General features: G+C 44.0%; 1 protein-coding gene across 3 annotated transcripts; it reads right to left on the bottom strand.

Moving 5' to 3' along the window:
* Positions 1-1158: 1158 nt before the first annotated feature.
* Positions 1159-27397, bottom strand: CEP95 (centrosomal protein 95). Of its 3 annotated transcripts, none has more exons than XM_081899614.1 (22): positions 27228-27397; positions 23718-23846; positions 23205-23312; positions 20938-21051; positions 20144-20255; positions 19285-19400; positions 17290-17397; positions 16669-16874; positions 14851-14923; positions 12743-12831; positions 10772-10890; positions 10064-10199; positions 8708-8831; positions 7752-7933; positions 5797-5889; positions 5410-5560; positions 4195-4355; positions 3433-3507; positions 2828-2980; positions 1920-2066; positions 1764-1835; positions 1159-1548 (listed from the first exon to the last, which is right to left on the bottom strand). In XM_081899614.1, the coding sequence occupies exons 1-22, from the start codon at positions 27244-27246 to the stop codon at positions 1369-1371; spliced, it is 2667 nt and encodes an 888-aa protein (XP_081755740.1). In that variant the 5' UTR covers positions 27247-27397; the 3' UTR covers positions 1159-1368. The 3 variants fall into 3 exon arrangements, with proteins under 3 accessions (XP_081755740.1, XP_081755739.1, XP_081755738.1); XM_081899613.1 differs by lacking the exon at positions 27228-27397 and adding an exon at positions 25868-25942 and having other exon boundaries at positions 20144-20252; XM_081899612.1 differs by lacking the exon at positions 27228-27397 and adding an exon at positions 25868-25940.

Below are 27397 nucleotides of genomic sequence, written 5' to 3'. Positions count from 1 at the left end.
TAATATACAGAAGTAAGAAGAACCTGCTGGATTTAGCCAATGGCCAATCTAACCCAGCATCCTGTTCCCACAGTGGCCAAGCAGGTATCTATGGGGAAAGCAGGATATTCACACTTATGATTCCTGCCAACTAATATTCAGAAGGATACTGCCACCAACAGTTGGGGGTAGAACACAGTCATTGTGCTTAGTAGCCTGGTCCTCCATGAATTTGCCTAATCCTTGTTTGAAGTTAGTGGACATCACTGTTTCTTGTGAGAGTGAATGTTTTAATTCTAAGTACAGTGGTACCTCGGGTTAAATATGCTTCAGGTTACAGACTCTACTAACCCAGAAATAGTACCTCGGGTTAAGAACTTTGCTTCAGGATGAGAACAGAAATCGCGCAGCAGCGGCGCGGCAGCCCCATTAGCTAAAGTGGTACCTCAGGTTAAGAGCAGTTTCAGGTTAAGAACGGACCTTCGGAACGAATTAAGTACTTAACCCAAGGTACCACTGTATGTGCTGCATGAAGTTATTTTTTTGTTGGGTTGCCGTATTTCAAAAAGTAAAAACCACCAATTTTTTTGTTTGTTTGCTTGCCGAAGATCCAGGAAAAACTGCCCCCTTCCAGAAATCCCCCCTGGACGCCACTTCCACCTTTGAGCTCCCGGTAATGTTTGGGGAAATCCGGACGTACGGCAGCTCTATTTTTTGCTTTCCTTCTCTGTCCCGAATCTGCCAACATTCAGCTTCCTTAGATATCCCAGAGTTCTAGTGTTAAGAGAGAGGGCGAGAAGCTTGTCTCTCCTCTCCTCATGCCGTGCATAATTTTATATAACCCTATCATGTCTCCTCCTTCTCTCCAGTCCAAAATATTGTAAACTTTCCTCATAGAGGATTTGTTCCATCACCTTTTTCTGAATCTCTTCCAGCTCTTTTTGAGGTGAGGCGACCAGAAATGTACACAGTGTTCCAAGGGTGGTCATAAAATATCGCATTTACTCCAATGTAATGCGCACCTTTTTGGGGGGCCAAATTGATATTAAGTTTGCTAGAGTTTATCTTTTAAACATGCCCAGTCTTGATTTAAATGCATCATCAGTTAGCTATACTTAAGCAATAAGATTAATAAGATTAATATTTGGAGTAACCTGGAAGAAAGCTTCACTAGCTTAGTTTTGATGGTTGAAAAGGTAACCTTTATTGAAAAAGTATTGTTTTTAAAAAAATCATTTTGAAAATATCAGTTCAATATTTCCATGACACTGTCTATGGATTCTGGGCAGCAGAACAAGCTACTAACTTCATACTTCAGGTTGTGTACCACCCAGTATCATTTTTAAATATAAAAAGCATATTTGCCAGAAACAAGAGGCATTCCAACACTTAAAGGAACTGGTAGTTTTTGCTATATTGAAAGGAAGCCACTAGGAGTCTGGTTTTTAGGCGATCAGCTTCCAGTTCTCGGAAGAATGAATCATCATCATCACGTGTGATCATGTCCTGCAGTTCTTTAATCTCCTTCTCCATCTTTGATCTCAGCTCACGTTTCACTTTGTTTAATGTCTGAAAGAGACCATTAGGATTAAGTCTAGTACAAGGTTTCCCTAACATGGGTCTCCAGCTGGTTTTTTTGGACTACAATTCCCATCATCCCTGACCACTGGTCCTGCTAGCAAGGGGTGATGGGAGATGTAGTCCAACTGCAGCTGGACGATTTTGGGAAACACTGGTCCAGTTGTTGGTCAGCAAGACAGAAAGTTTAGAGCAATAAGACTTACTGTTGCCTGTGCTTTCTCTCTGGTTTGGATTTCTCGACGTTCTTCAGAAACAGCTTCTGCCAGCATTGAAAACTAAGCAGAGCACAAGAAAAACAAATTAATTAGGTGAAGATAATGTTAGTTTATCCTTGTGTTGTAAGGAAGAAGCAAGTCTACCTGGTCCTTATAGTAGCACTCCATGGCCTCTAGCTCAGCCTGATGTTCTCTCTTTTGCTCAGCTCGCTTGTCCTTGGCATACGATCTCAGCTCATGCAGCCTCTGCTTCTGAATTTCCAAGCCTTCTTCAAACAGGTTTTTAAATATCTGCCAAACAAAACATGGCAGCCGCAAATATAAGAACAGCTCCGTTCAAGAAAACCTCAGCCCAGGTGACCAAGTGAAGAAAGCTAGTCATTCTCAAACCTATTATTTCTGAGAAAACGTAACCTGCTTTGCAGCAGGCGGTCAAGTCGGTTTGCTTCCTTGGCCGTGGATCAGTAGCTACAACGTGTCAACTAATAATTTTTTTAGCTTATTAAATAAGACTTGGTGATTACATGGTTCATTATGTGAAAATGCATTTGCGTGTTCCTAAAACGCACCTTTGAGATGCTCAAAGTAGTGTAGGAACTTAAGCTAACAAAGTCACAATTCATTTTACTTTCTTGACAAGTTTCCCCCTAGCTCTTAAAAGGAGATTACAAAGGAAATATCTATGTATTATCGCCGTCACAAAGCTGATCTGCAGTGGGCAGGTCTCATCCCACCCTGCCAAGGAATGGGTAAGCTAGATCATGTGGTACCTTGCAAACTAGTGTCACAGCCCCAACAGCACCAGCACACCTAGTGCAAGAAATAGCCATATGATGGCAGCCTACTTAAATGATGAAGACATTCCTAAGTTACCAGAGTGGTGGGAGAGTTGCCAATGGAGAAGGAGGAGCTATGCAGCTGCGATCAGAGCATGTTGGAAAACATGGAAGCTGGCCTGCAGTCTCAATACAGTCCTTAGAATCTCAGCTGGACTTTCCTGGGTGGAAGAGCAGGAGTCCCCCTTCCTGCAGCGCAGGTTCCCCTCAACTTACACGTTCCTCGCGTGTCCTGGCTCTCATCATCTTTGCCCGCAGCTGAACTCTGTAATCCTGGTAGTATTTTTTGGCTCGGACAATTTGCTGTCGTCTCTCCTTCATTTTGTTCTGGGCACATTTCTGCCGATTTATGTGTTGCTTCAACTCTTGCTAAAGACAAAAACAGAGAAACACAATTCAAGTTTCCCTAAGGAGAAGAGAGAAGGTAGTAACTATTTTCTGAAATAGGTGCAGAGACCAGAAAAGATGAATTCCCTTCTTGATCTTCATCTAGAGGAACTATTTAGCTGGACAAAAGAGTTTAGGTGGGAAGGCCGTTTTTCAGAAATTCGGCTGTCCAGTTTTTCACTCCCATTTGCTGCAGGATTATAGAGCACAATGTCCTGCTGAGCAATTGGTAAATCCCGAAACTAGATGAGGGTGTGGCAATATGCTTCACCCAGCAGAATTAGGGGTGTCTGAGGACCTGGCTCGCCCAACTTGAAAGCATTGCTCTGAGAAAATAACTCACGACCTACCAAACCAAGTGCAGTAGTCTCCCCCCCCCCCAAAGAAGCAGGTGCCCTAACCAGCCCCACCTCCTGCAAGATCTCTGAACATACCAGTCTCCTGTTATGAGCCTGCTCTTTCTTAATGAGGTCAACAAGCAGTTCATGCCTTTTCAATGTTTCTAGTGCCTAAAAGTGGGGGGAAGTAAAGAAACCTGATTAATATTGGTTTTGCACATGTCAATCTTCTGCATACTATAATGAACTCATGAAACACCTTTAAAAAAAGTGCCCTTCCTCCTTTTTTTACCCATCACGTTTGGATCTACAGTTTCTCTCAGAAACTTTCTGTATGCTCTGTCTCCCTCTGTGAGCAGGAAGACAGTCACACTGAAAGCTGATCCGCTTCCAAGAGGAAAGGCGCATGCTGCTCTAAAATCCCCTTCTGCTTTCCTCCAGTCACACTCTCTCATCACAGCAGGAGTTAGTTGAGCCCTGCCACAAAGGTGCCTAGCTGCGTGGTCCAGTTCCCTCTTTGCTTCCCATCTCTTTTATGCCCCAGACTCCTTATCTCATCAGAACTAGCTCCTTGTGGAAAGAATCTGCTCAAGTGGAATCTGGAAAAGTCCTTTTCCTTTTCTACCCCCCCCCCTTTTACAGCCTTATCAGTCCTGCAGCGAAGAAAAACCAAGCAGAAGACTTGGGTACCGATCAGCACATTTTGCAATGCCATCTTATGCATTTACTCAAAAGCAATCCTTCTCCCACACCTCTGGAAGGCATGCATTGGATTGGAGCCTAATATGGTTAGTACACACGACCCAACCTGATCTTTAAAAGACCGTGACCTTCCTTGGCCTGAGCAGAGTAACTCACTTCACTCTGCAGTTTGAATTTGTTTTTACTGCCGGTTGACTTCAGGTGATCTATCTGTGCCAGCTGCTGGTGCCACATCTTGTTCATGACAGGGCGGGAAATGTGTAGGTGGGGGAAATCCTCCAGGAGCAGAGGCAAGAGGTCGTTCTCCTTGACCTTCACTGCAAGAGAGAGAGAGAGAGGCAGCTGTCAGCTCTGGAAGACAAGGGCAGGGCAGCATAGCCTGAGGTCCCAGTCCTCAAGCTGTCAGCATCTTGTCTAAGGAAGATGTTGCAGGTCTATGTCCCTGGAGAATAAATATGTATGGAGGGCATTGTTAAAAAGGAAAAAAAAACTGCCTCAAAGTGTGGGTAGGACCTAGCTATTATGTTCCATGCATGTAACACCACCAGCTACTTTGCTGCACGAAGAAACAAACTCTGCACAGAAAAATGGTAGGCATTGGAAAAATTAAGCCCAGGCTCACATTGCCTTGTCTGTGCTTTGTCTCAAAGCTGTTTTCCCTTTTTTTAAAAAAAAAAAAGAAGCTGTCAGATTCTGTTAGACATGTGCATGTAATGTGCAATCAGTCTCTCAAATACCATATTGCTCCATGCAATACCTCAAAATAGGGAGCTGCGCACTTACTGCAGGTATCACACTTGACCAACAAAGCTGGAGTCGCTTGGACTGTGGCTTTTCACCGCAAATGGAGAACATGCAAGGTGAAAAGTGAGCGTGCAATTTATGGAGCGCGCTCTTTTCTTTGACAGCAACCTCTCCCAGCATTCTTGCGGCGACCACCACAATTGCAGCCTCTGTTTTCCTAGTCAGCTACAGGTGTGGAGCAAAGGAAAACAGGTTTGCCCATATTGGCACAGATGCTTTCAGTATCTTTCGGAAGAACATCAAGCTGTATAAGCACGACAGGCATATGTTGCTTGGGCGCTTAATTTTAAAGCAACAAACCCTTGCCAGTGACTACACTGAACTCCGAAGAGCTCCCGAAGCAGAGAGGAGTGTGGTGGTGGGAGCCTTGGCTTCTCTGATGGCTTTTGGGAAAGGGGTTGGGATGAGCTGTGTGCCCTTGGTTAGAAACTGGTACATGAATTTGCTTCCCTTACACAAGTCTAGACATATGGAGGTCATAAGGCAAGAAGCCAGTATTCTTGGCCTTCAGCCGACGCTTTCAAAAGGTGCCAATCTTTCTACTAAGGAGCTCTCTGTAGTTCTTACTTGGAGCTGCTTTCTTTGGCTTTGCAAACCCTCCTCTTGAAATCCACTGGCTGAGTTTGGGATTCCGAGGACCATTTTTTCTAGAATAAATCTTTGCTGCTTGCGAGGCTCTTGGAGGTTCTTTAAATAATTTCTCCTTGTATTTTTGTTCCTGGATGCAGACAGACACGAAGAACAAGTTACTGAAAGGCAAGCATTTCCAAAAATAGCCACTGGCTACTTGTAAGGAGATTTACGCGGACTGGGCCAAATTCTTCCTGTAGGGCAACTGGATTCTGAGCAAGGAAGAGGAGCATTTCTATGCACCTTGAAAGAGAGGAAACCCACCACCAGTGCAAGAGAGGCACACCACCCCCAACTCCTTTATTCTCTTCTTCTCCCCCTTACAATTTCCTTTGCCTTGGCTTTCAGCTCGGCCAGTTCGAATTTCTCACGAGCCTCGTAAGCTCTTAATTCATCCTCGTAGGCTTTGGTCAAGAGCTGGAAGACAAAAAACAAAGCCTGGTCAATGTCCACAACAAGTGTGTCGATTTAGCAAAACATTCTATGCCACTTTTCCACGTTTCTACTCCCAGGGCAGCTAAACATCAATTAAACCATATAAAAACAGCAAGTCAACATACCAAAGCAGAATGCAAACATAAAGGTATAAAAGCTTCACAGAAGAATAAAAGGTCTGGGGTTTTTCAAGGCCTGGGAAAATAGACCGGCCCCAAAACACAGCTGCCAGACGAGCCTCCCCAAAGAAAACGCAGCACAGCTAAGGTAGGGCAGCTCTCACCAGTTGCTGCAACTCTCCTCTCAGAAGGCCAGAGCACTGAGAGGAGGCCCGAAAAAGGTTAGCTTTAATGCACAGGCAGAGGAATGCAGGGTAACAAAGTCCCAAACCATGTAGAGCTTTAAAAAGGTACGGGTAAAGGGACCCCTGACCATTAGGTCCCGTCGTGGCCGACTCTGGGGTTGCAGCGCTCATCTTGCTTTATTGGCCGAGGGAGCTGGCATACAGCTTCCGGGTCATGTGGCCAGCATGACTAAGCCGCTTCTGGCAAACCAGAGCAGTGCACGGAAACGCTGTTTACCTTCCCGCCAGAGCGGTACCTATTTATCTACTCGCACTTTGATGTGCTTTCGAACTGCTAGGTTGGCAGGAGCAGGGACCGAGCAACGGGAGCTCACCCTGTTGCGGGGATTCGAACCACCAACCTTATGATTGGCAGGTCCTAGGCTCTGTGGTTTAACCCACAACGCCACCTGCATCCCTTTAAAAAGGTAGGGGTCAGGAATTGGAACAGTGCTCAGAAACAGACCCAAGAGCCAGATTGGCCCCTGTATGACTCACACCAATTAGTTCCCCTTCCTCCCCCTGCACACCTTCAAAATCAGCTCCACGGGGGTTGGGGGAACTCCCTGGAGTAGACTGTGGGGTCATAAAGGAAGGGCAAGACTCATAATCCCATCAGAATTACATGTATGTGGCACTGGGTACAACCCATAAAAACAAAGCAATTGGCAAATGAAACTGAATCTGTCTCCCCACAAAGTGAGATCTATGTTTGCTGCAGCTAATATTGGGAATGTTAATGCATATGGCGTTGCCAATTCATATATGTTAAAAAATACCAAGCTGGCACATATGAACATTTCAAAGAGCTAGTTACTTAATAGCTAACAGCACCAGGAGGCTGCAGCCCACTGGACCCCCTGCCCCCGCAAAACATCAGATGTGGGAAGGAATTTTGCTATGGCCTGAACCAAACCTTTGCCTGTACTGGGCTGGATCTTGCAATGCTAATCTGGGCATAAGATCCTTTTCAAGAAATTAGAAAGCCAAACAATCCAGAAACATGGCGGCAAAGATTAACAGCCAGTCAAACTCTGACGCAGTTTAGAAGAGGGTATTTGATAAGGGAAACATCAGAAGTCAGCACATCAGAGAAATAAAAGCTGAAGAATTATTTAAGCTGTTTTATTACTTGGCTGCTTAAGTACAGGCTAGAAAGCTGATAATAGGTGCCAAAGCACTTTGCTCAAGCCGCGTAACAAATCCAAAACAGAATTGAATGCCTCTTGTTTTCCAGGGTGTCTGTGTCACATCACAACTCTAGCAAATTCACAGGGTGGATGTTGAAGCAGATAACAGATCTCTGGGCATGCTTCCCACCCACCCCCCTTTTTAAAAAATAAAACCTTACAACCTCCCCTTTGGGCAAGCAGATAAACCATCTGCATCCCTAGTGCCAGAGACCTGGGAAGGCTCTTCAGTGTTGGGTATGCTTACCTGCCTATTGAGGCTATCGGCCATTCACCCAGAAGGCTGCATCTTGCAATCCTGCTGCCCTTACCTTTGCTCTTAACTTCCTCTGGTCTTTTTCCTTTTGCACACGGTCTCGCATTCTTCCCATTGGCCCTCGTACATCTTTCCAAAGTGCAGCACCCGATTCAGGGGTTAGGTGGTGGCTTGATGGAGGGGGTGAAGCAGAAAGTGACCGCCGTCTGCTGGGTGCCCTTCCGAAACGTAGCACACCTGCAAAAGAAACTAGCTCTGAGAGTTTCTAGTAGCAGCAGCAGAAACGAGGGGCGCTTGCAGACATGCTCTTATTTGGTTCGCATGTAATGTGAAGCCAGATTGGCTTTGGGCAGAGAAAAGCTGGCTCCCGCTTTGCTCCTCCTTTGGTCCTGCAAGCTAAGCCACGGCTTGGCTTAGCCTGTTGTCTGAACCCAGGTTCATGGTTTGTCTTGCACCAGACAAACCATGAGCTGTGAAATGAGGTTTGTTCATTGGAACAAAGCAAAGCATGTCCCTGGGTTTGGACAGCAAACTTTTTCAGTGGGGGGCCAGTCCACTGTCCCTCAGACGTTGTGCGGCGCCAGACTGTATTTGGGGGGGTGGGAGAACAAATTCCTATGCCCCACAAATAACCCAGAGATGCATTTTAAATAAAAGCACACATTCTACTAATGTAAAAACACACTGATTCCCAGACCGTCAATGGGCCGGATTTAGAAGGCGATTGGGCTGGATCTGGCCCCTGGGCCTTAGTTTGCCTACCCATGGTTTACTGAAGGAAGTCCAAATGCACATGCAGAAGGAATAGCTGGTTTTCACCTGGAGGGCGTTTCTTTAAGGTGTTGGGACACACAGCATTGATGGGTTGTGCTGCCCCTCTTGTGACCATCTGCATCCTCTGTCTTTCACCACAAGAGGGCAGTATAACCCTCCACAAAGTGCGCACATCACCTGGCAAAGAAAGGGGCAGGTCACCAGGATGTCGTCAAACTTAACACTCTGAACTGTTACCCGATTCCGGTTTCCTTCGGCGGTAATCCATGATGCTATCGCTGTGCTGAGAAAGATTATCTTCATCGGCTGATGACTCTTCCTCCTCCTCCTTGCTTTGCTCGCCCAGAGCATGCTTTAACATCTGTCATTTAAAGAGATCTGTCAAGAATGCATTCCAATGGCACAACCTAGTACTAACTGTTTATTATAATAATAATAATTTATTATTTATACCCCACCCACCTGGCTGGGTTTCCCCAGCCACTCTGGGCGGCTCCCAACAGAATGTTAAAAACACAACAAAACATCAAACATTAAAAGCTTCCCTAACCAGGGCTGCCTTCAGATGTCTTCTAAAAGTAATATAGTTGTTTATTTCCTTGACATCTGATGGGAGGGTGTTCAAAACATCCATCTGAAAACTTCAGCCTCAAGTATATAGTGTCATATTTGCTACCAAAACCAAGGTTGGCACCTTGCGGTAACTTGCTTGAATTTATTGCAGCCTGGCCTATGCATGCGGCAGAATGGTTGGCAGAATCACAAGGTGGCAGAACGGACTGTGCCGCTACAGTACTACTACAAAATGCAGGCAGGAATGCTTCCGAGTACCGCAGGAGAGTTTTCTGCAAGCATCTGGGTGGCCATTGCGAGAACAGGATGCTGGACGAGGTGGACCTCTGGCCTGATCCAGCAGACTCTTCTTATGTCCTTAAGCTTCTCATTATTTTGGGTAGCAGTTTTAATACTGGACTGTCTCTCTTTGGAAAAAGTCAGTACAAGGAAGGAGTAATTGACCTAACATGCTACATATAGTGATTTTATTAGAATGTTTAGTAAAGCCCAGGGACGTGGGTGGCGCTGTGGGTTAAACCAGAGCCTAGGAATTGCCGATCAGAAGGTCGGCGGTTCGAATCCCCGCGACGGGGTGAGCTCCTGTTGCTCAGTCCCTGCTCCTGCCAACCTAGCAGTTTGAAAGCACGTCAAAGTGCAAGTAGATAAATAGGTACCGCTCCGGTGGGAAGGTAAGCGGCGTTTCCGTGCGCTGCTCTGGTTCGCCAGAAGCAACTTAGTCATGCTGGCCACATGACCCGGAAGCTGTATGCCAGCTCCCTTGGCCAATAAAGCGAGATGAGCGCCGCAACCCCAAAGTTGGCCATGACTGGACCTAATGGTCAGGGGTCCCTTTACCTTTAGTAAAGCCCAGGGTGGACATCAAATGGTTTCCCATCTGGTCCTTGGATACCAGGGGCTACTAAAGGATTTTAAATTCATCCCACCCCTTTAACTAGGTTTTCTCACAAGCTGTTGACAACAGGAGAGCTGCACTATATTGGGAGAAGGTGCTGTCAAGAATAGATGGGGCTTACTTACTCCTTCTAGTTCGTTCATCCGGCGGGACAGTTTGTCCGACATCTCCTTCAGCTCCTGTTCAGACAGCTTTTCCTTTGCCGTTTGGTGTGAAGAAGCTTCCTCTGCAAGCGAGTCTGTGATGGAGCGTTCTTTCTGGCTGAGAAACCACATGGGGTCAACAGGCTGAAAATGAATGTTGCTTTTTCTATCAAAGACCTCATTTCAGCAACACTCGGACAGCATTCCCAGGAGTTCATCTTGGCAGCGATACAATGAGAGTTCATACATGGACCCCAGGGATCACACCGGCCTCCCTAAATATTTAGCTACATATCTGACATGCTATTTCTTCCGATGAGGAGAAAAAACTTGTGTTGCAAGAATCAGTCCCCAGGTTGCATGAATGGGCTTTTGAGGAAATAAATAAAGAATATGACAACTGTTATTAGCATGTACCACCTTAAGCTGCTGATAACATCGCTGGTTTGGGAGGAAGAGGCAAATACTGAGGTTTTAAGACAGGAGGAAATAACCTTTTTTTTGTTGTTGTTGAGGACTACATTCCCCTTGGAGGGAACCTACGTGGAACAGAGCCAGATCATCAGCACTTCAAATGCCCTCCTTTTCTCTCTCACTACCTCATACTTAATAATCTTGGTAGTTCCCCACCTCTGTCTTAAACAATGCAAGAAAACCTTTAGGATTTCAGACGATCTAGGAAATGCATACCTTTTCCCAGGAAGCAGATTCCTTTGTTTTGGTCTTGTGCTTTGCTTTGTTGCAAACTCTGGCAACCTGCCCTTCTCAAAGCAAGGAGCTGGTGTGTATGGAACATTCTCATTCCTTTCCTTTTAGATGAGAGAGAGGGGGGAAAAGCTCTCACTGAAGAAGTCAAGAATAAATTAAAGAGAATGCCTGGTGTTAAAACTGAGCAGTGAGTACCACACCATATACTGAGGGGCTGCCAAATGGAATTGCTGGTAATATTAAAGCAGCTTTTAGGACATTAGCAGTCCTTCAAAGGATGGTATTCATTTACAGTGGTACCTCGGGCTAAGAACTTAATTTGTTCTGGAGGTCCGTTCTTAACCTGAAACTCTTCTTAACCTGAAGGACCACTTTAGCTAATGGGGCCTCCTGCTGCTGCTGCGCTGCCGCACAATTTCTGTTCTCATCCTGAAGCAAAGTTCTTAACCCGAGGTAATATTTCTGGGTTAGCGGAGTCTGTAACCTGAAGCGTATGTAACCCGAGGTACCACTGTATTGCAGTGTTGTTTGTCAGCCTAGAAATATATTTTGGGTTCTGAGCAGCCAGCACTATGTGCACTCTCTCTCTTTCTGAGCAAAATGAAAATCAGAAATGCAGCCTTTTAAAATCTAAGCATTCCTGAGTTTGACTCACAAGCAAAACCTGTCAAATGTTTTAGAATCTTAGAGTTGGGCCCAAGGGTTGATTCACCTAGTCCAGCCCCGTGAGATGCAGGAATCTCAGCGAAAGCATCCAGGACAGATGGCCATCCAACCTCTGCTTAAAAACCTCCAAGGAAGGAGAGTTCACCACCTCTCGTGGGAGTCGGTTCTACTGCTGAACAGCTCTTACTGTCAGAAATTTTTTCTGAATGTTTAGTCAGAATCTCCTTTCTTGCAACTTGAAGCCATGGGTTCGAGTCCTACCATCCAGAGCAGGAGAAAACAAGCCTGCTCCCTCCTCCATGTGGCAGCCCTTAAGATATTTGAAGATGGCTATCCTCTCAGTCTCCTCTTTTCCAGGCTAAACATACCCAACTCCTTCAACTGCTCCTCATAAGGCTGAGTTTCCAGACCCTTTATAATCTTTGTTGCCCACCTCTGCACAAGTTCCAGCTTGTCAACATCCTTTTTAAATTGTGGTGCCCAGAACTGGACACAGTATTCCAGGTGTGGTCTGACCAAGGCACAATAGAGTGGTACTGTTACTTCCCTTGATCTGGACACTGTACTTCTGTTGATGCAACCTAGAATAGTGTTAGCTTTTTTTTGGCTGCTGCATCACACTGTTCAAATACAGTCATACCTCTTGTTACGTTCGATTCAGGTTACATCTTTTCAGGTTGCGTCCCGTGGCGACCCAGAAGTACCAGAAGGTTTACTTCTGGGTTTTGCCACTCATGCATGCGCAGAAGCGGCGAATCACAACCTGTGCATGCGCAGGTTGCGTTCCTTTCAGGTTGCAAACAGGGCTCCAGAACGGATCCTGTTCGCAACCAGAGGTACCACTGTACTATAATTCAAATACTATAAACATGTAAAGTAAAAGATAAAGAACTCCTGGATGGTTAAGTCCAGTTAAAGGCGACTATGATGTTGCAGCGTTCATCTCGCTTTCAGGCCGAGGGACCCAGTGTCTGTCCACAGATAGCTTTCCGGGTCATGTGGCTTCTGGCACAACAGAACACCGTAACAGAAGCCAGAGCACACAAAAATGCCGTTTACCTTCCTGCCACAGTGGTACCTATTTATCTACTTGCACTGGTGTGCTTTCGAACTGCTAGGTTGGCAGAAACTGGGACAGAGCAACGGGAGCTTACCCTGACGTGGGAATTCGAACTACCAATTTTCTGATTGGCAAGCCCAAGAGGCTCAGTAATTTAGATGACAGCACCACCCGCATCCCTATATAAACATGTATCTGCATCCAACAGGGTATGAATTAACAGTTACCTTTCCTGCATCATCTATAGTGTCTTCTAGCACTGACTCATCAGCTTCTTCATTCACACCAGTTTCAGATGCAGGTTCATTATCTACAGCTGGAAGAGCCAACAGCAGAAGCCACAAGAAATTAGTTTACATAATTCACTTCTTTACGCAACTAGAGACAAACCCAAGTCCCAAAAAACTAAACACACTTGTCACAGCATATGCAAACAGGATAACACAGTGACTAGTGACTTGTAAAACTACCTCCACATGAAGACTTCTATAGATCTTTCTGCAAGGATCATTGGCAACAATAAGTTTAACTGGTCACCTCCAGACTGGATTATTGTAACTCGCTCTATGTGGGGCTGCCCTTGAGACTGACCCAGAAACTCCAGCGGGTGCAGAATGCTGCGGCGAGACTCCTTATGGGGTCTTTGCTGCGAGATCACATTCATCCGGTACTATACCAGCTGCACTGGCTCCCGGTGGAGTACAGGATCAGGTTTAAGGTACTGGTTTTAACCTTTAAAGCCCTATACGGCCTAGGACCCTCGTACCTATGGGACCGCCTCTCCTGGTATGTCCCACAGAAGAACTTACGGTCTGCAAATAAAAACATCTTGAAGATCCCAGGCCACAGAGAGGTTAGGCTGGCCTCAACTAGAGCCAGGGCTTTCTCAGCCGCGGCTCCAATCTGGTGGAACGCTCTGTCACAAGAGACTAGGGCCCTGCAGGACCTGACATCTTTCCGCAGGGCCTGTAAGACAGAGCTGTTCCACCAGGCCTTTGGTCAGGGCGCAGCCTGAACCTCTCCTCTGGCAATCTGCACAGAATTTTGCTTAATGGTTGCCATCAATTTGATTTTAATTAATTTTTATAATGAAAGGTTTTTAGAATGTTGGATTATTTTGATTGTTGTTAGCCGCCCTGAGCCCAGCTTCGGCTGGGGAGGGCGGGGTATAAATAAAATTTATTATTATTATTATTATTATTATTATTAAACATAATACAAACCTCCAAATAAGAAGTGTGGTGGGGAGTCAATTTGTTTTCTCTGGCTGTGCCTATCACAGGATGGTTTATCACGTTTTGTAGAATGGTTTCTGTTCAGCAATTTTTTTTGCTAATGTTAGTTCAGTGATGTAATTACCCAAGAAGGTGAGCAGGGAAAAGAAAGGCTTAAAGGTGAAAGATAATCAAATGTTCTTGCCAACAAGAATTGGTGCCTTTGTTAATGCTGCACTTGAACTGTGTGTTAAAGTGATAAAGGGTAGCAACATGGTGCCCTCCAAATGCTGGAGTCCAATTTCCATCAGCCTCAGCCAACGGCCAGGGATGATGGGAGTTGTGATGCAGCAACATCAGTACTGGTTTACAATGCAATCCTATATAATCTGCCAAAGAAAGTAACTGACACTGAGTTCAGTGGGACCAGCTCCTGGTTTGTTGAAAAGTCTCTTTGGGATAATGCAGAGCTCTTGGAGGGAAGTGAGTTTCTGACAGAATTCGCCATACCGTTATAAAAACTTCACTACCCAAGGTATCCTTGGGAAGGTGAAAAATGAAACTGAACATAAGCATACAGTGATGTTCCCTGGCAAATGAGAACATTTTGAAAGTACATTAAAAAGAAAGATAGATAGATCCACAAGTAGTCGCTTTTACAAGCACTTTTCAAAAGTCTCTTTCCCCCTATGTCAGTAGCTTTAATTAGAGTAGTAAAAGTAAAGAGGACCCCTGACCATTAGGTCCAGTCGTGGCTGACTCTGGGGTTGCGGCGCTCATCTCGCTTTATTGGCCGAGGGAGCCAGCGTACAGCTTCCAGGTCATGTGACCAGCATGACTAAGCCACTTCTGGTGAACCAGAGCAGCGCACGGAAATGCCGTTTACCTTCCCGCCAGAGCGGTACCTATTTATCTACTTGCACTTTGACATGCTTTCGAACTGCTAGGTTGGCAGGAGCAGGGACCAAGCAATGGGAGCCCACCCCGTTGCAGGGATTCGAACCACCGACCTTCTGATCAGCAAGCCCTGGGCTCAGTGGTTTAACCCACAGTGCCACCTGCGTCCCTAGTAGAAGAGATATTAAGATTACACTTTTCAATAACTCAAGGAATGTTCTTACCGGAAGTGATCGTGGATAAAGAAAGGCTATCACCTGAGAGAGTTCCAGACTCTTCCCCAAGGGACTCTGCAGGCTGTTAAAAAACGTGGGACATGTAAATTTTGTGTGGCATTTGCTTGTTTGTTTTTTTAAAATGCATATATGAGCAACTTCCTGTTTGCATGGGGGTTGCATTCCAGGTCATCGTGCACATCAACAGTCGCACGCCAATCAAACACCTGCAAAATGGTCACTGCTTGTGCATAAAATATTATCCAAACTGTAAAAATAACCAGATGTATTAACACCACATTAAAATTTATTTGCGTTTGGTGTAGGCCTTGTCATTTCTCATCTAAATAGCTAATAACACCAATGGTATATTATGACTGACACACACACTCCAAAAGTAAGTGAAATAATTGCCAATTCTCCTAACAGGTTATTCACCTTATTCATCCTTTCTCTTCCATCCAGATACGAGTTTGCTTCAACATACAGAGAACACCCCTGATTCTCCTTGTGCAATTAGAAAGGCTTTTGCTTACTTCCATTGACTACTCATCTCATTCCTTGGTACTGCTAGTAGATTAATCATTGCCTTTTGATGTCCTGTTCAAACAATATCTTCTATATCCCCTAAATGACTTATTGCTTTAAGAGGAACTCACTATGAAGATGTGCCTCTTCCCACACCATTTGGACAGTGTTAGAAACTGAGATATTAAAGCTAGGAGCTAAAGGGCACCTTAAACCTAGGTTGTGGGCCCAACAATGGAATGTCTAGGCATGCTTTTTTTATAACAAGAATACAAAGCTGAAAATGAATGAACTGCAGCTAAAATCTTATATTCATTTTTCACATGGTCTAGTCCCTCCCCTCCCCCACCCGCCCTAATATTCTTAAGAGGGTCTCTTCGCCAGTCTTCAGAGAGTAGCTGGAAGTGAGGAGGCTGAAAAAGGTCCTCCTTTCCTTCCACTCTGCAGTTTTAATCTGAAAATCTTTGGTGCAGTTCTGCGCCCAGAAACTGCATGTCCTAATGAAATTCCCTGTCGCAAAATACGCCTAGAACAATGGCAGTTTCAAACACAGCATTTGAGACTCTATCATGATTCTTATATATTGGTTTTATCTTAAATCAGCAGGCGTGGTAGTGGTTTAATACGCTTAGACAGCGTACTGTAACTCAGTCAGAAATACACTCTTCCACCTACGTTCTGAAAGTGAAACATACTGTATTTTTCGTTCTATAAAAACGCGCCAGGCCATAAGACGCACCTAGCTTTTGGAAGAGGAAAACAAGAAAAAAAATATTTTGAATCCCAGAAGCCAGAACAGCAAGAGGGATCGCTGCGCAGCGAAAGCAGCGATCCCTCTTGCTGTTCTGGCTTCTGGGATAGCCGCGCCAAGCCTCTTCAGGACAAGGGGAGTGTTCCTCCCATTGCCTTGAAGAGGCTTCGCAAAAGCAATGCAAAGCCTCTTGAGTGAAGATGGAGGAGCGCTCCCGCTGCACTCAAGAGGCTTTGCGGGGCTATCCCTGAAGCCAGAAGAGCAAGAGGGATCGGTGTGTGTGCAGTGATCCCTCTTGCTCTTCTGGCTTCAGCGATAGCTGCGCAGCCTGCATTCGCTTCTTAAGACGCATACACATCCCCCCTTACTTTTTAGGAGGGAAAAAGTGTGTCTTACAGAGCGAAAAATACGGTACATATTGAGCTTCCTGGACACAGGAAGTCCTAGCAGCGTTAACTTGGAAGCAGTCTGAATTAAGGATCCCAAGGCAATGCATTTCTACAAAGGCTGACAATACTAACAGAAAAAAAGGAAACTTCAGCACTTACATCAGAGGACGCAAGTCTGCAAGGTTTAGCTGGTGGCGGCGAACGTCTGCCTGAACTTCCAGCGCCTCTTTCAGTTAGGTAAGAGGGCCTGGATGCGGAAGGCTGGAATGGTGGCTGCAAAGGAATAGCTGGGCGGATTGGTTCCCCAAGCTTTTTTGCATTAGAACACAACTGCTCCTTAGACGATAAAGCAGATTTGGCTGTTCCTTAGGAAAGACAAGCAGTTTAGAGGTTCAGTCCATGTACCTTTAACAAAAGGGGGGCATATAATTATTATAATTTCCTTTAGAAATTTTGGGCCCAATGCTGGAAGCAAGCGATTTATGGGATTTCATAGAATTGATAGGATATTTCCCTCACAGGTCCTATCAACTTAGCCCATCCAGACTTTTTACACACAAAAAGAATGGCGTTATTTAACTGAATAAGTTGCACAGGTAAGATGAAACATAGTAACAAACTTAAGCCAGTTCTCTTTCCCCCACTAGATCACCAAAGAAAGATCAAACCCAGGTGGTAAAACAAAGGGAACCCTTACTTGATTAAAATACAATGGACACAAGAAAAGGCCAGTAATACATTTTAAATATATATTTCTGAGGTTCTTTGGTATACACTCACCTTGAGTTTCTCTGACAAGAGCTCTTCTGCCACTAGATGGTCCCCCAAAAGCCACAAGATCTTCAGGTTTTGTAATCTTCTTCGAGATGTCTCTTTCTGCAGGTAACTCTGTAAGAAATTGAAATCTTAAGGGCAGCATTTGGAGGTGACTATGTGCAGAGGGAGCGCGCGAGTCAAACATTTGTGTTTGACTCTTTCACTGCTAATTACGAAGAAGATGTATTATCCAAACAGACTACTGCTGTAACAGGGAGCAGAAAAAGAGAATAAAATATTAAGTTGGCATTTTGTGCAAGGAATCCCGCACATAGCAAATGCTGCCAATTCCACCATGCTGCAGCCCACAGTGCTTCATCTCATTGCATTTCACAAGGTCCTTTAACCCTCAGGAGCAGCTTGGGATATATGTGTAGATGCTGAGAGCAGAAATAGGAAGGAGCCAGGTAAGCCCTACAGCTCCCCTGGCACTTTTTGGGTTCAACCCAGTGAGGGATCCTGAAAGTTACCATATTGTAAGTACCCTTATACATTTATTTTATTTAATTTCTACACTGCTCTCCATCCGAAGATCACAGGGCGGTTTTCAATATAAAAGCCACAAAGATACATACCATAATAATAAACCAAAACAATACCCCCCCCCCAGTTTAAAAGGTCACAGACTGTTTAATTAGCCAAAGGCCTGGGAGAAGAGGAATGCTTTTGCAGAGCCTGAAGATATGTAATGAAGGCACCAGGCACCTGGAAAGAGCATTTCACAAGCGAGGAGACACTGCAGAAACATCCCATTCTTGTGTTGCTGCCCTCCAGACCTCTCGCAGAAGAGGCACACCAATAACAGCCTCAGATCATGATTGCATGGTCCAGGTCAGTTCATAAGGGAAGAGGTGTTCCTTCTGGTATTGTGCTCCTGAGCATTACCGTATCTTGAAAATATGCATGCTAAGGTTTGGGGAACATGCAAAAGCCAGTGTAAATGTTCAAAACTGATGAGTTTAAATGCAGATCCAACAACTAAAAATCTTGAGTAAGTTAGTAATTTAATCAACCACTCAGTGTGCTATCTGACTAACACCCCAGCAAGTTACCATTTTTATCAACCAGCTCATTCCATTTGATCACAAAATGTCCAAGAACCCAAAGAGAGAAACAGACAGAGAAATGTAGACGGTAGTGTGTAAATATGTCCTGGATGAGTCCAAACCCAGCAATGAACTCTGGAAGTCGGGAATTTACAATAATTCCAAGTCAGCAAGTAGTAGTATTTCCATAAATGACGATTAAGATATGATCTTCCCGCAAAAGAGGGGCCAAAAGGGACCACTGGTTTCCCCACATAACTTTGTGATTCGGCATATTGTTGCATGAATCTGACATAAACATTATACCCCGTACTTCTGCTAATACTATCTGCAGCAGAGATGGGCGTTTTTATTTATAGCCTGCCAAATGTGTTGATTTCAAGTATTAGTTACTTGTGGAGTTATATAGACTACTCAAATGAATTACATCTCTCAGCTTCCCGTTTCAGGCCATTAAGATGCTGGTTTCAATTGTATGCTAATAAGCAGAATTGGTGGGGATCTCAAACTTTGTTCAACCTCTTACACTATTTCGATCCTTGAGTACCAGCTTCCAATTGACACCAGGATCTTAAAAAAAAAAAAGTGTTTTCATTTGTGTTTGTAGTTAAAGGGTTACAATTTATTCCATCTACTGATCAGAGTGACTGACCTTGTGACTCTTCCGGTTTTTTACTACTGCGCTAGAATATATTACAACAAACCACAGATTTCATAATCGTTTGTCTCATGCCTGTTCATCTCAAGTAATTTGTGAATGTGGGGAGAGAAATTGCCAATTCCCTGTAGCAAGCTGCTGCATACCAACAGTTTTTGTTTGCGGGGAAAGTGCCTGCACAGGGAAGAAACTATTCAAAGTGGTCTCCATTCAGTTACTCGGATCTGGCTGCTCTTGTGTGTTGCTTGAACTCACCTTCATTTCTTAGAGAAAACAAATAAGCAGTGTCGCCAAGCTTAATGAGCTCACTTGTAGATTCCGAACCATCTACCTCGTATGATGGAACGTCTATCTCTGACAACCGAGAAGACCTAAACAGAATGCAAGGAAGTAAATTTGTTTACTTGACTTGGCCACAAGGTGGTGCTTCTAGCTGAGAGGAGCACACTTCCAATGCCAAGGATCACCGCTACATGTTTATCAACTGAAGGCGGCTATGACACCACATTAACTGGAGAAAACGCATTTTCCCAGGTGACAACTACGTTTAGCCATTCTACACAACTGGGAACAGGGACAGCATCTGGCAATCGGTTGCACCAGTGTGTTGGTTGCAGAGCCAATGTCATGTCATGGCATTGCGGTGGAGGAAGAAAGCTGCAGCAATATCCTCTCTGAGAAGCCAAGCAGAAATGTTGAGTTCAGTGCATTCCATCAGCTTGCAGAGGCTCTCAGTGTTTCTCAACCTGTGGGTCCCCAGATGTTGTTGGACTACAACTCCCATCATTCCTAACCAGCATGACCAGTGGTCAGGGATGATGGGAGTTGTAGTCCAACAACATCTGGGGACCCACAGGTTGAGAACCACTAACATATCAGAAATGCAGAAGCAGTTGTGGAGCAAGCAATGGTGGGGAGCGAGAAGAAGAGAGGTGTTAACTGTATGCTTCACAACTAAAGTGGTGACCATGGTCATCGAAAGGCCATAGTCTAAAATTACCTAGCTGCACCACTGCCTCACCTATGGAAGCAGAGAACAGTGGTACTAACATGTTGCACACTCTACAACCTAGTAAAGACTTGGGAAGCTAAGGGAACTATGAACCTGCCTTACCCTGAGGTAGACGGAAGTGTCAGGGAGCGAACTGGCACATCATGAACACCATCTTCTTCCTTTTCAAGACCGGTAGTCTGGACTTCATCTTCAGCCCTCTGGTTAAGATCTTCTGTTCATAAACAAAACTATTATGAGCAAGGAGCAAGACAGACTTCTGCCTGCCACAAAGATGACCGTGACAATATCAATCCCCTCCTCAGCCCACACATCTGCAGTGGCATATCGGTCAGCGTATGACTAACGCAGCAAAATATTTATTCTGGCACAGAAGCTTATATGATGCACTGTCTGTTTCTGTAAGGTGTGCTGGCACTGTTGTAAAAACCCAGTTTCATCCGGTACCAGCCACTTTGAGCTTTAAATCTGACAGGCTTGATTGCTTTGCAACCAATATTGTTAAATAAAAACTACTTGCTAAGAAATTTAGCATAGTTTTACTCCATATTTTGTGGTTATATATTTTGATTTTGTTGTGTGAACCGCCCTGAGACCTCTGGGTACAGGGCGGTATATGAATTCAATAACTAATAATAAGCTTTTTCTTTCTTTTCTATTCTTTCCTATGCTCTTATTTTTTTGTTCCTGTAATTATAGCCTGACAGTGACTGAGAGGCACTGCAAGTCTTTTCACTTTATACCAACATACTGATGCTAAGCAAGACATTGAAAGTGCTCTCTCTTTTTAAGAATACCCCTCTAGGTGCAAAAAGTGATACTACTACATACAAATAACCAGAATACGCTATCTGCGTAGAGGAAGCACATGCCATTGATTATGCCCCTTCTCTCACCGCCATTCTGAGAAGCCGTCTCACTGATTTCTTCTGTCAGGTACTCGAGCAAGCCATCAAATATTTCCAGGAGATTTCTGATGGACTCCTTATTTCCTCTCACAATGTTCTCCCCTTGACAAAAATCAGTGTTAATAGATTGGCAGAGAAAGGGGGGGGGGAGGGACATGGGTAGCGTATGCCTTTCACAACCGGGAGAATGATGGGCAAGGCTGGGCTCCATGCAAATGGGTCAAAGTCCTGCTTGAATCAAGCCTAATGCAACAGTCGGCGTAAAGCAATCCGTGTTGTGGATTGTTCTCTCTGCTCATTGCGATTAGATGAAGTAAAGGGAAAATCATGCAGAGGATGTTTTCCTTTCTCATTCCAAATCCCTCAGAATGCCTTTTTTAAAAAAATTGGAAGCCCTTGGGAAACATCTGAGGCTGCTCTATGGAGCATAGTGTTGGAAAGGAAACTCACAACAGGTTTCAAGTAATCTCACCTCTGAGTCACAGTTCTAAAATGGAAGGAAAGGGTAGCAGCAGGGAATGTCAACTCTGTGGCTTTGTTTAATGAGCTGCATTAGAACACTTGGGGCACAATCCTGCATGCCAAGAATTCTTGTAAGCTCCATCTCCCCAACAAGGTGCAATTGTTTTGCTAGGAGAGGCATAACCGTTTCTGACATAAGTATATTTGTATGCCTTGGTGGGGGCTTGACCCTCCTCCCGGTGCTAACAATAGAGATCCATGAACAAACCCATTATCCAAAGCAGTGGCATTTCCTCTTTAGATAACTGCTGATATAGGGAAGAGTCAGCCAGAAAGAAATGCAACTGGTATTGTGTCTCAAATGTCTTTCATGCACTAACAAAATCCTTGCGCTAACAGAGCTACTTCGTGGGGTACTGCCCTCTGAATGTGTTTTAGCTAATGAAAGATTTAGGTCCTAAATCTTTCAGTAAGTCGGATATACTTCCTAGATTTTAGGAAGGCCCTATCAATTGGTCTTACTGAGAAAGGATGCTTCTTTGAGCAGCATGATCCCCTGTGCGCTTTTACGCAGAAACACAGAGACGCACTCCCTAGTGTGTTTAGGATTGCAGCCCAGGTCACACATTTCCAGTAAGTGAAAACATTGATTAAAAATGTGGGAGGAGGAAATTGCCAAGTTCATACAGAGACTAAATATTGGTCCCTAAGTGGACAGGGTTATATCCTACCGAGTTATTGCAGAAGCACCCCCCCCCCAATCTCTCTCTTCTTCCCTTTCCTACAATATGCTCTATATTGGTTCCCACAACCAAGCCACATGGAGTTCCTCAGCACACTGGACTGCAGTTCTTTATATACCGCAGATTCAGGAGGCAATGGGGATACATGTATCATATCAAGGTGATACTCTTAGTATCTTATCGACATAAGCCAACTTATCTTATCAAGCCCGTATCAACTTGAGACCAGTTTACCTACGAGATCGCTTTACCCCACAGGTGCCCACTTGAACCCTTTGATCAGCAGAATTGGTACTACTACAAGAGCCACGTAATACCCCTTCCGCATCTGTAAAAACTTGATCATTTAGTTTGGCAGCGCCTAAACTTCAGAACTCCCTGCTTATTGAGATCAAGCAGGTGCCTTCACTGTACAGTGGACGCTCAGGTTGCGAACGTGATCCGTGCAGGAAGCACGTTCGCAACCTGTATCTGCGCATGTGCAGGTTGCGAATCAGCGCTTCTGCGCAAAGCGCGATCTAGCACTTAGGCGTACGCGCGACCGTCGAAACCCAGAAGTAACCTGTTCCGGTACTTCTGGGTTTCGGCAGTCCATAACCCGAAAAAATGCAACCTGAAGCATCTGTATCCCGAAGTATGACTGTATTCTTTTTGGTGCCTGCTAAAAGCATTATTGTTTAGAAAAGCCTATCCAGATGCTTAGATAGTTGAGGTGATCTTAATTTGCTTTAGTACTTTAACTTTTTTAGGAATTTTTTCTCCATTTTATCTTTTTGTAAACCACTTTGAACTTTTGTTTATAATTAAGTGAATTCATAAAGGTTAATGAACTTCATGAAATAAATAGATATTGCACTGTCAGACTTACATACATCCAGCATAATTAAATTATTGCTCGCACCAACCATAAAAGTACATATAATTTTTTTTATTAATTTTTTTTCAATAGCAATCATAGAATGGTAGAGTTGGAAGGGCCTCTGAGGGTCATCTAGTCCAACTCCCTGCCATGCAGGAATCTCAACTAGATCACAAATGATTGGTACCCACCAGTTATATGCGATAAGCTGATCTGCAAGTAGTCCAAAGCCAAAGAATCTATTACTGCCTGCACATTATGGGCATCGTCTTCAGGGCAAAGAGGTGTGGCTATGACATCTATAAAATAATGGGAGTGCATCATGCTATTATTTCACAGAACGGTATACTGCGTAAGCTGCTTTCCATGTAATCTGAGAGCAAGTCTGCACAGACCCCCATGAGTCACTTGGCAGAAATCTATATAACAGTGGATTGTGTAAAATCGTTCAGAGCTTTCTTGTGCCAATGTTGTTAAAAAGAAGTTTAGAGCAAAGTTTTCATTTGTGTTTAGCTACAATTGGGGGTATATTCATATATATATATTTCTCATTATGTTATTAAAAGCTCTTGGATATAGAACATATGATGCCTATTTAAATCCAAATCTCACAGCATTACTATTTATTTCAAATATACATAGACAATAGGGGGAAAAACATTACCCTAGAAAACAAAGACATTGTCGGAGGCATGCATTCTTACCTGGCACTCTCTCTCCCAGTATCGATTCATAAAGATGAATAAACACTTTAGCTCCACAGTCAGAGAGATTGCTAACATGCAGATCTATGTTACATTTTGTCAGGAGATCATTGGCAACATTGACCCATTCTATTAAAATAAAAGAGATGAAACATTATGGCTTTTCAGAGAATGTGTTTGCATAAAAAAGGCTACAAAATCTTCTATCAAGGACCCAAAAAGGACTTAACAATTTTTTAAAATCTCCATCAAAAACAAGTTTTCTGAAATAATGGGTGCAAAATTGCCATTTATCTCATAATGCATATATTAATCTCCAGCAATTGAACTGGTAGGCCTATTTGTTAATTACCACTGCAGTAGCCCATGATGAACCAACATTCTCACCAATCTTGTTGGGTAGGAAAAGTGGTGTTTGGAGGTCAAGATCAAACTCGTATAGGAGTATCAAGTTTAGTAATTAAAAATATATTTTTAAAAATATATTATCACATTTTAAAAATAACTCTCTAGTCTAGACCTTATCATTCATCTTATCACAAATGCATGTAAAATACTAGCTTAAAATGTAGCATGTGTTTCTTCTGTCAGCCTGGTATGATATTGCAGACAATTCAGGAAGGAATATGTAGTAGTGTTGCTTCTTTTAATGATTGATTTATTATCTTCAGATTCCTTTTTTTATGCTTAGAGGGATTACTAGAAAGAAAAAAAGGTAATATGATAGTTGATTGCACAATTCTCTTCAGGCTGCATGCCATCCAAATGTAAGAATCTGGTCTTTTCACATTTGTCTTTACTATATTTTTTCAGCTGTAAGCCCTTTGGAAACAGCAATGGAAAGTATTTTTTTCTACCCAACACTAACCATGCTGGTAGGGAATCTGCAGGTCAAATTAAGCACCCAAGGCTGCCTAATTTGGCCTGTGAGGCCATTTTCATTCACACCAATCAGATGTGGGACTTGTATAGTTGTGGGTGCCAATGAAGAACCAGGAACATAAAGCTCAGTGTATGCTCCTGATTGTTCCTTCTCAGCAAGCGTTTGCATTCCTGAGCAGATCCAACTATTGCCAAAAGTAATTGCACTTGCCAACTGGGCATTAAGTGGTGTGTCAATCATTTTATAGTAATAATAATTCACTGACAAATTTAAGCAATGCCAAATGTCAGCCTTGCTGCAGAAAAGCAATCAGGAGAGCATGGCTTAGAATCATAACTTTGAATCATAACTGCAGGTGACTGACAGGTGGGTGGCCCCACCCTCCTGACAAATGTGGCCTGACAAAAGTGGCTCCCCATCCCTGACCTAGCATTTTGTTGGGTCTATAATATGCAGTAGGGAACCAAAACTCAATATATTTTGATGAATGATAAAGGTTGCAATGCCATTGTGACCATTTTAGTTTAGCTTTTGCAGGCATTGTTTTAATGATATAGACCACTTTGGGTATCAAAACATTGGTGAGCTACTATATTTAGATTGTGATGTACTAAATCTTATTTCTGAGTATAAATAAATGGTTTAAGAAAGAAAAATATTAGTGAGCCTGCAAACTTTTAGCCAATTTCCAGTTTCTGAAACAAACTCTGTTAAAAGACTACTACCTAATTTGGGATGCATTCTGTTCTCAAATATATGGAAATCTGATAAACCTTGCCAGATAATATAAGTTTAATATAGAGCCCTGTGAACCACTTCTGGGATATCATGTTGCAATTGCATACTTGTTTTTGTATAGTCACTGTCAAAACCTGTTGGAAGGAGCTGCAAGCAACAGATCTCTCAGAGCAATGCCAAATATACTCTCTTAGATTAGTGCCAAGTGAGGAAGCCAAGACAAAAACCAGGACAGCACTATGTGCTCAGTTTTCTAAGAACATGAGCTTTCCCCCTCCCAGTGCAATCCTATACAGATATATTCAAAATTAAGTGCAAATAACTTCAGTGGGGCTCATTCGCAGGCAAGAGTGTTATTTATACACATAAGATACCTTGTAAAGGCACAAATTAAAGAGAAAACATACATAACCAACGAAAGCTTGCTTATATTGCTAAATGGAAACTTACATGTTATTACAAATATAATGAAAAAATGCTTGTTTCCAATGTGCTAAAAGAAGCAGCATTTTATCATGTGTTTAGTTACCTGAAGGCAAGGAATCAATCATATATTTATTGTAAGCACTCACAATTGGAATAGCCATAGGGATTGATTCCCTTTTAACTGTGCATTGTTAAGAGAACAAAATCCCTCTAAGAGTAGCTTTCTCATCTGTGTCATCAGACAACTTAAAAGAATTATTTACCAGCACTTCACAGGCAAGAGCGATAAAGACATGCAATAGATTGGTCACATATATGTGCTTCTTGGGCACCTTGTGTTTTCCTAGATGTGGGCCCTCCTCATCATACCTGATGAAGTTGGTTCAAATCCACAGACACTTATACCATACTAGATAGACTTAACATAGCTCTCTTGACTTTGCCAGTGTGGAGTCAGATTGTATGCCTAGAGATGAATTACAGGGATGTGTGGTGCAGAATTCCCCTCCAACAAATTCATTATTAGCAACCATTCATGGATACTGATTGCAAAAACAATATTGGGCAACCCAGTATTTGTGTTGATTGGAAGTTCGGCTTGAACTGCCCACCTTTCAGTTCAAAAGCAGTTTGAAAGTAGATAAATAGGTACCGCTGCAGCGGGAAGGTAAACGGCGTTTCTGCGCGCTCTGGAATGGTGTCCCATTGACCCAGGAAAGCTGTATGTGGACAAACGCTAGCTCCCTCGGCCTGAAAATCGAAATGAGCACTACAACCCCATAACTGCCTTTAACCGGACTTAACGGTCCAGGGGTCCTTTACCAATTTACCTTTTTACCTTTACTGGGTTGTTTCAAAGTTGGTTAGGTCTTTTTTTATAAAAAAAAGGGAAAATAACCATGTTAAATTAGATCACACTGTAGTACAGCACCAGAAGATTTCCAGACAGGAACGGGGCTGGGAGGATCTGATGCTTTTAAGAGAAAACTCACATCACGGACGACGGAGCTGTGTTTCTATCGAGATAGGGGCTGATGTTGCCCCGCTGTTTTACATAGGTAAAAAGGTAAAGGACCGCTGGATGGTGAAGTCCAGCTGGCAGAAGCTGGGACGGAGCAATGTTTGAAGTTCACCCCGTCGCGCGGATTCGAACCGCCGACCTTCCGAACAGCAAGCCCAAGAGACTCGACGGTTTTGCTCGCTCCCGTGCTAAGGGAGAGCCATACGGACAGCATTATTACCACAGGGAACGGGAACCTGTGGACCCTCCACCCCGGAGCTGTTGAACCCCGACTCCTGTCAGCTGAGGGGCAACAGGTGTTATGAGAACGTGGGAATGGGGTGAGGGGGGAAATGGGTGTCGCCCTCCCTACTCCCGCCTCCGAAATTAGGGTCCCTCGCCTTCGGGGGGGGTTCCTTCCTGCGCCCCCCCTCCCGGAACTCGTCGAAGCGGGCCCGCCCACCTCTTTCAGCGGCGCCCATCTTGGGACGCGGAGGCGACTTAATCTCCCGCAGCCGGGCCCAAACGAGCGGCCCCCTCACCTCCCGCTTCCTTCGCCCTTAAGCGATGCCCAGGGATATTTAAACGATTGGCCCGCTCTACGGCCTTTTGCTCTGCGATTGGCCAGCCGGG

This window comes from Podarcis melisellensis (genome assembly GCF_964234715.1).
Source record: "Podarcis melisellensis genome assembly, chromosome: 2".
Lineage (NCBI taxonomy): Eukaryota > Metazoa > Chordata > Lepidosauria > Squamata > Lacertidae > Podarcis > Podarcis melisellensis.
Note: the sequence above shows the minus strand (reverse complement) of the source record. Positions and strands in the feature narration are given on the sequence as shown.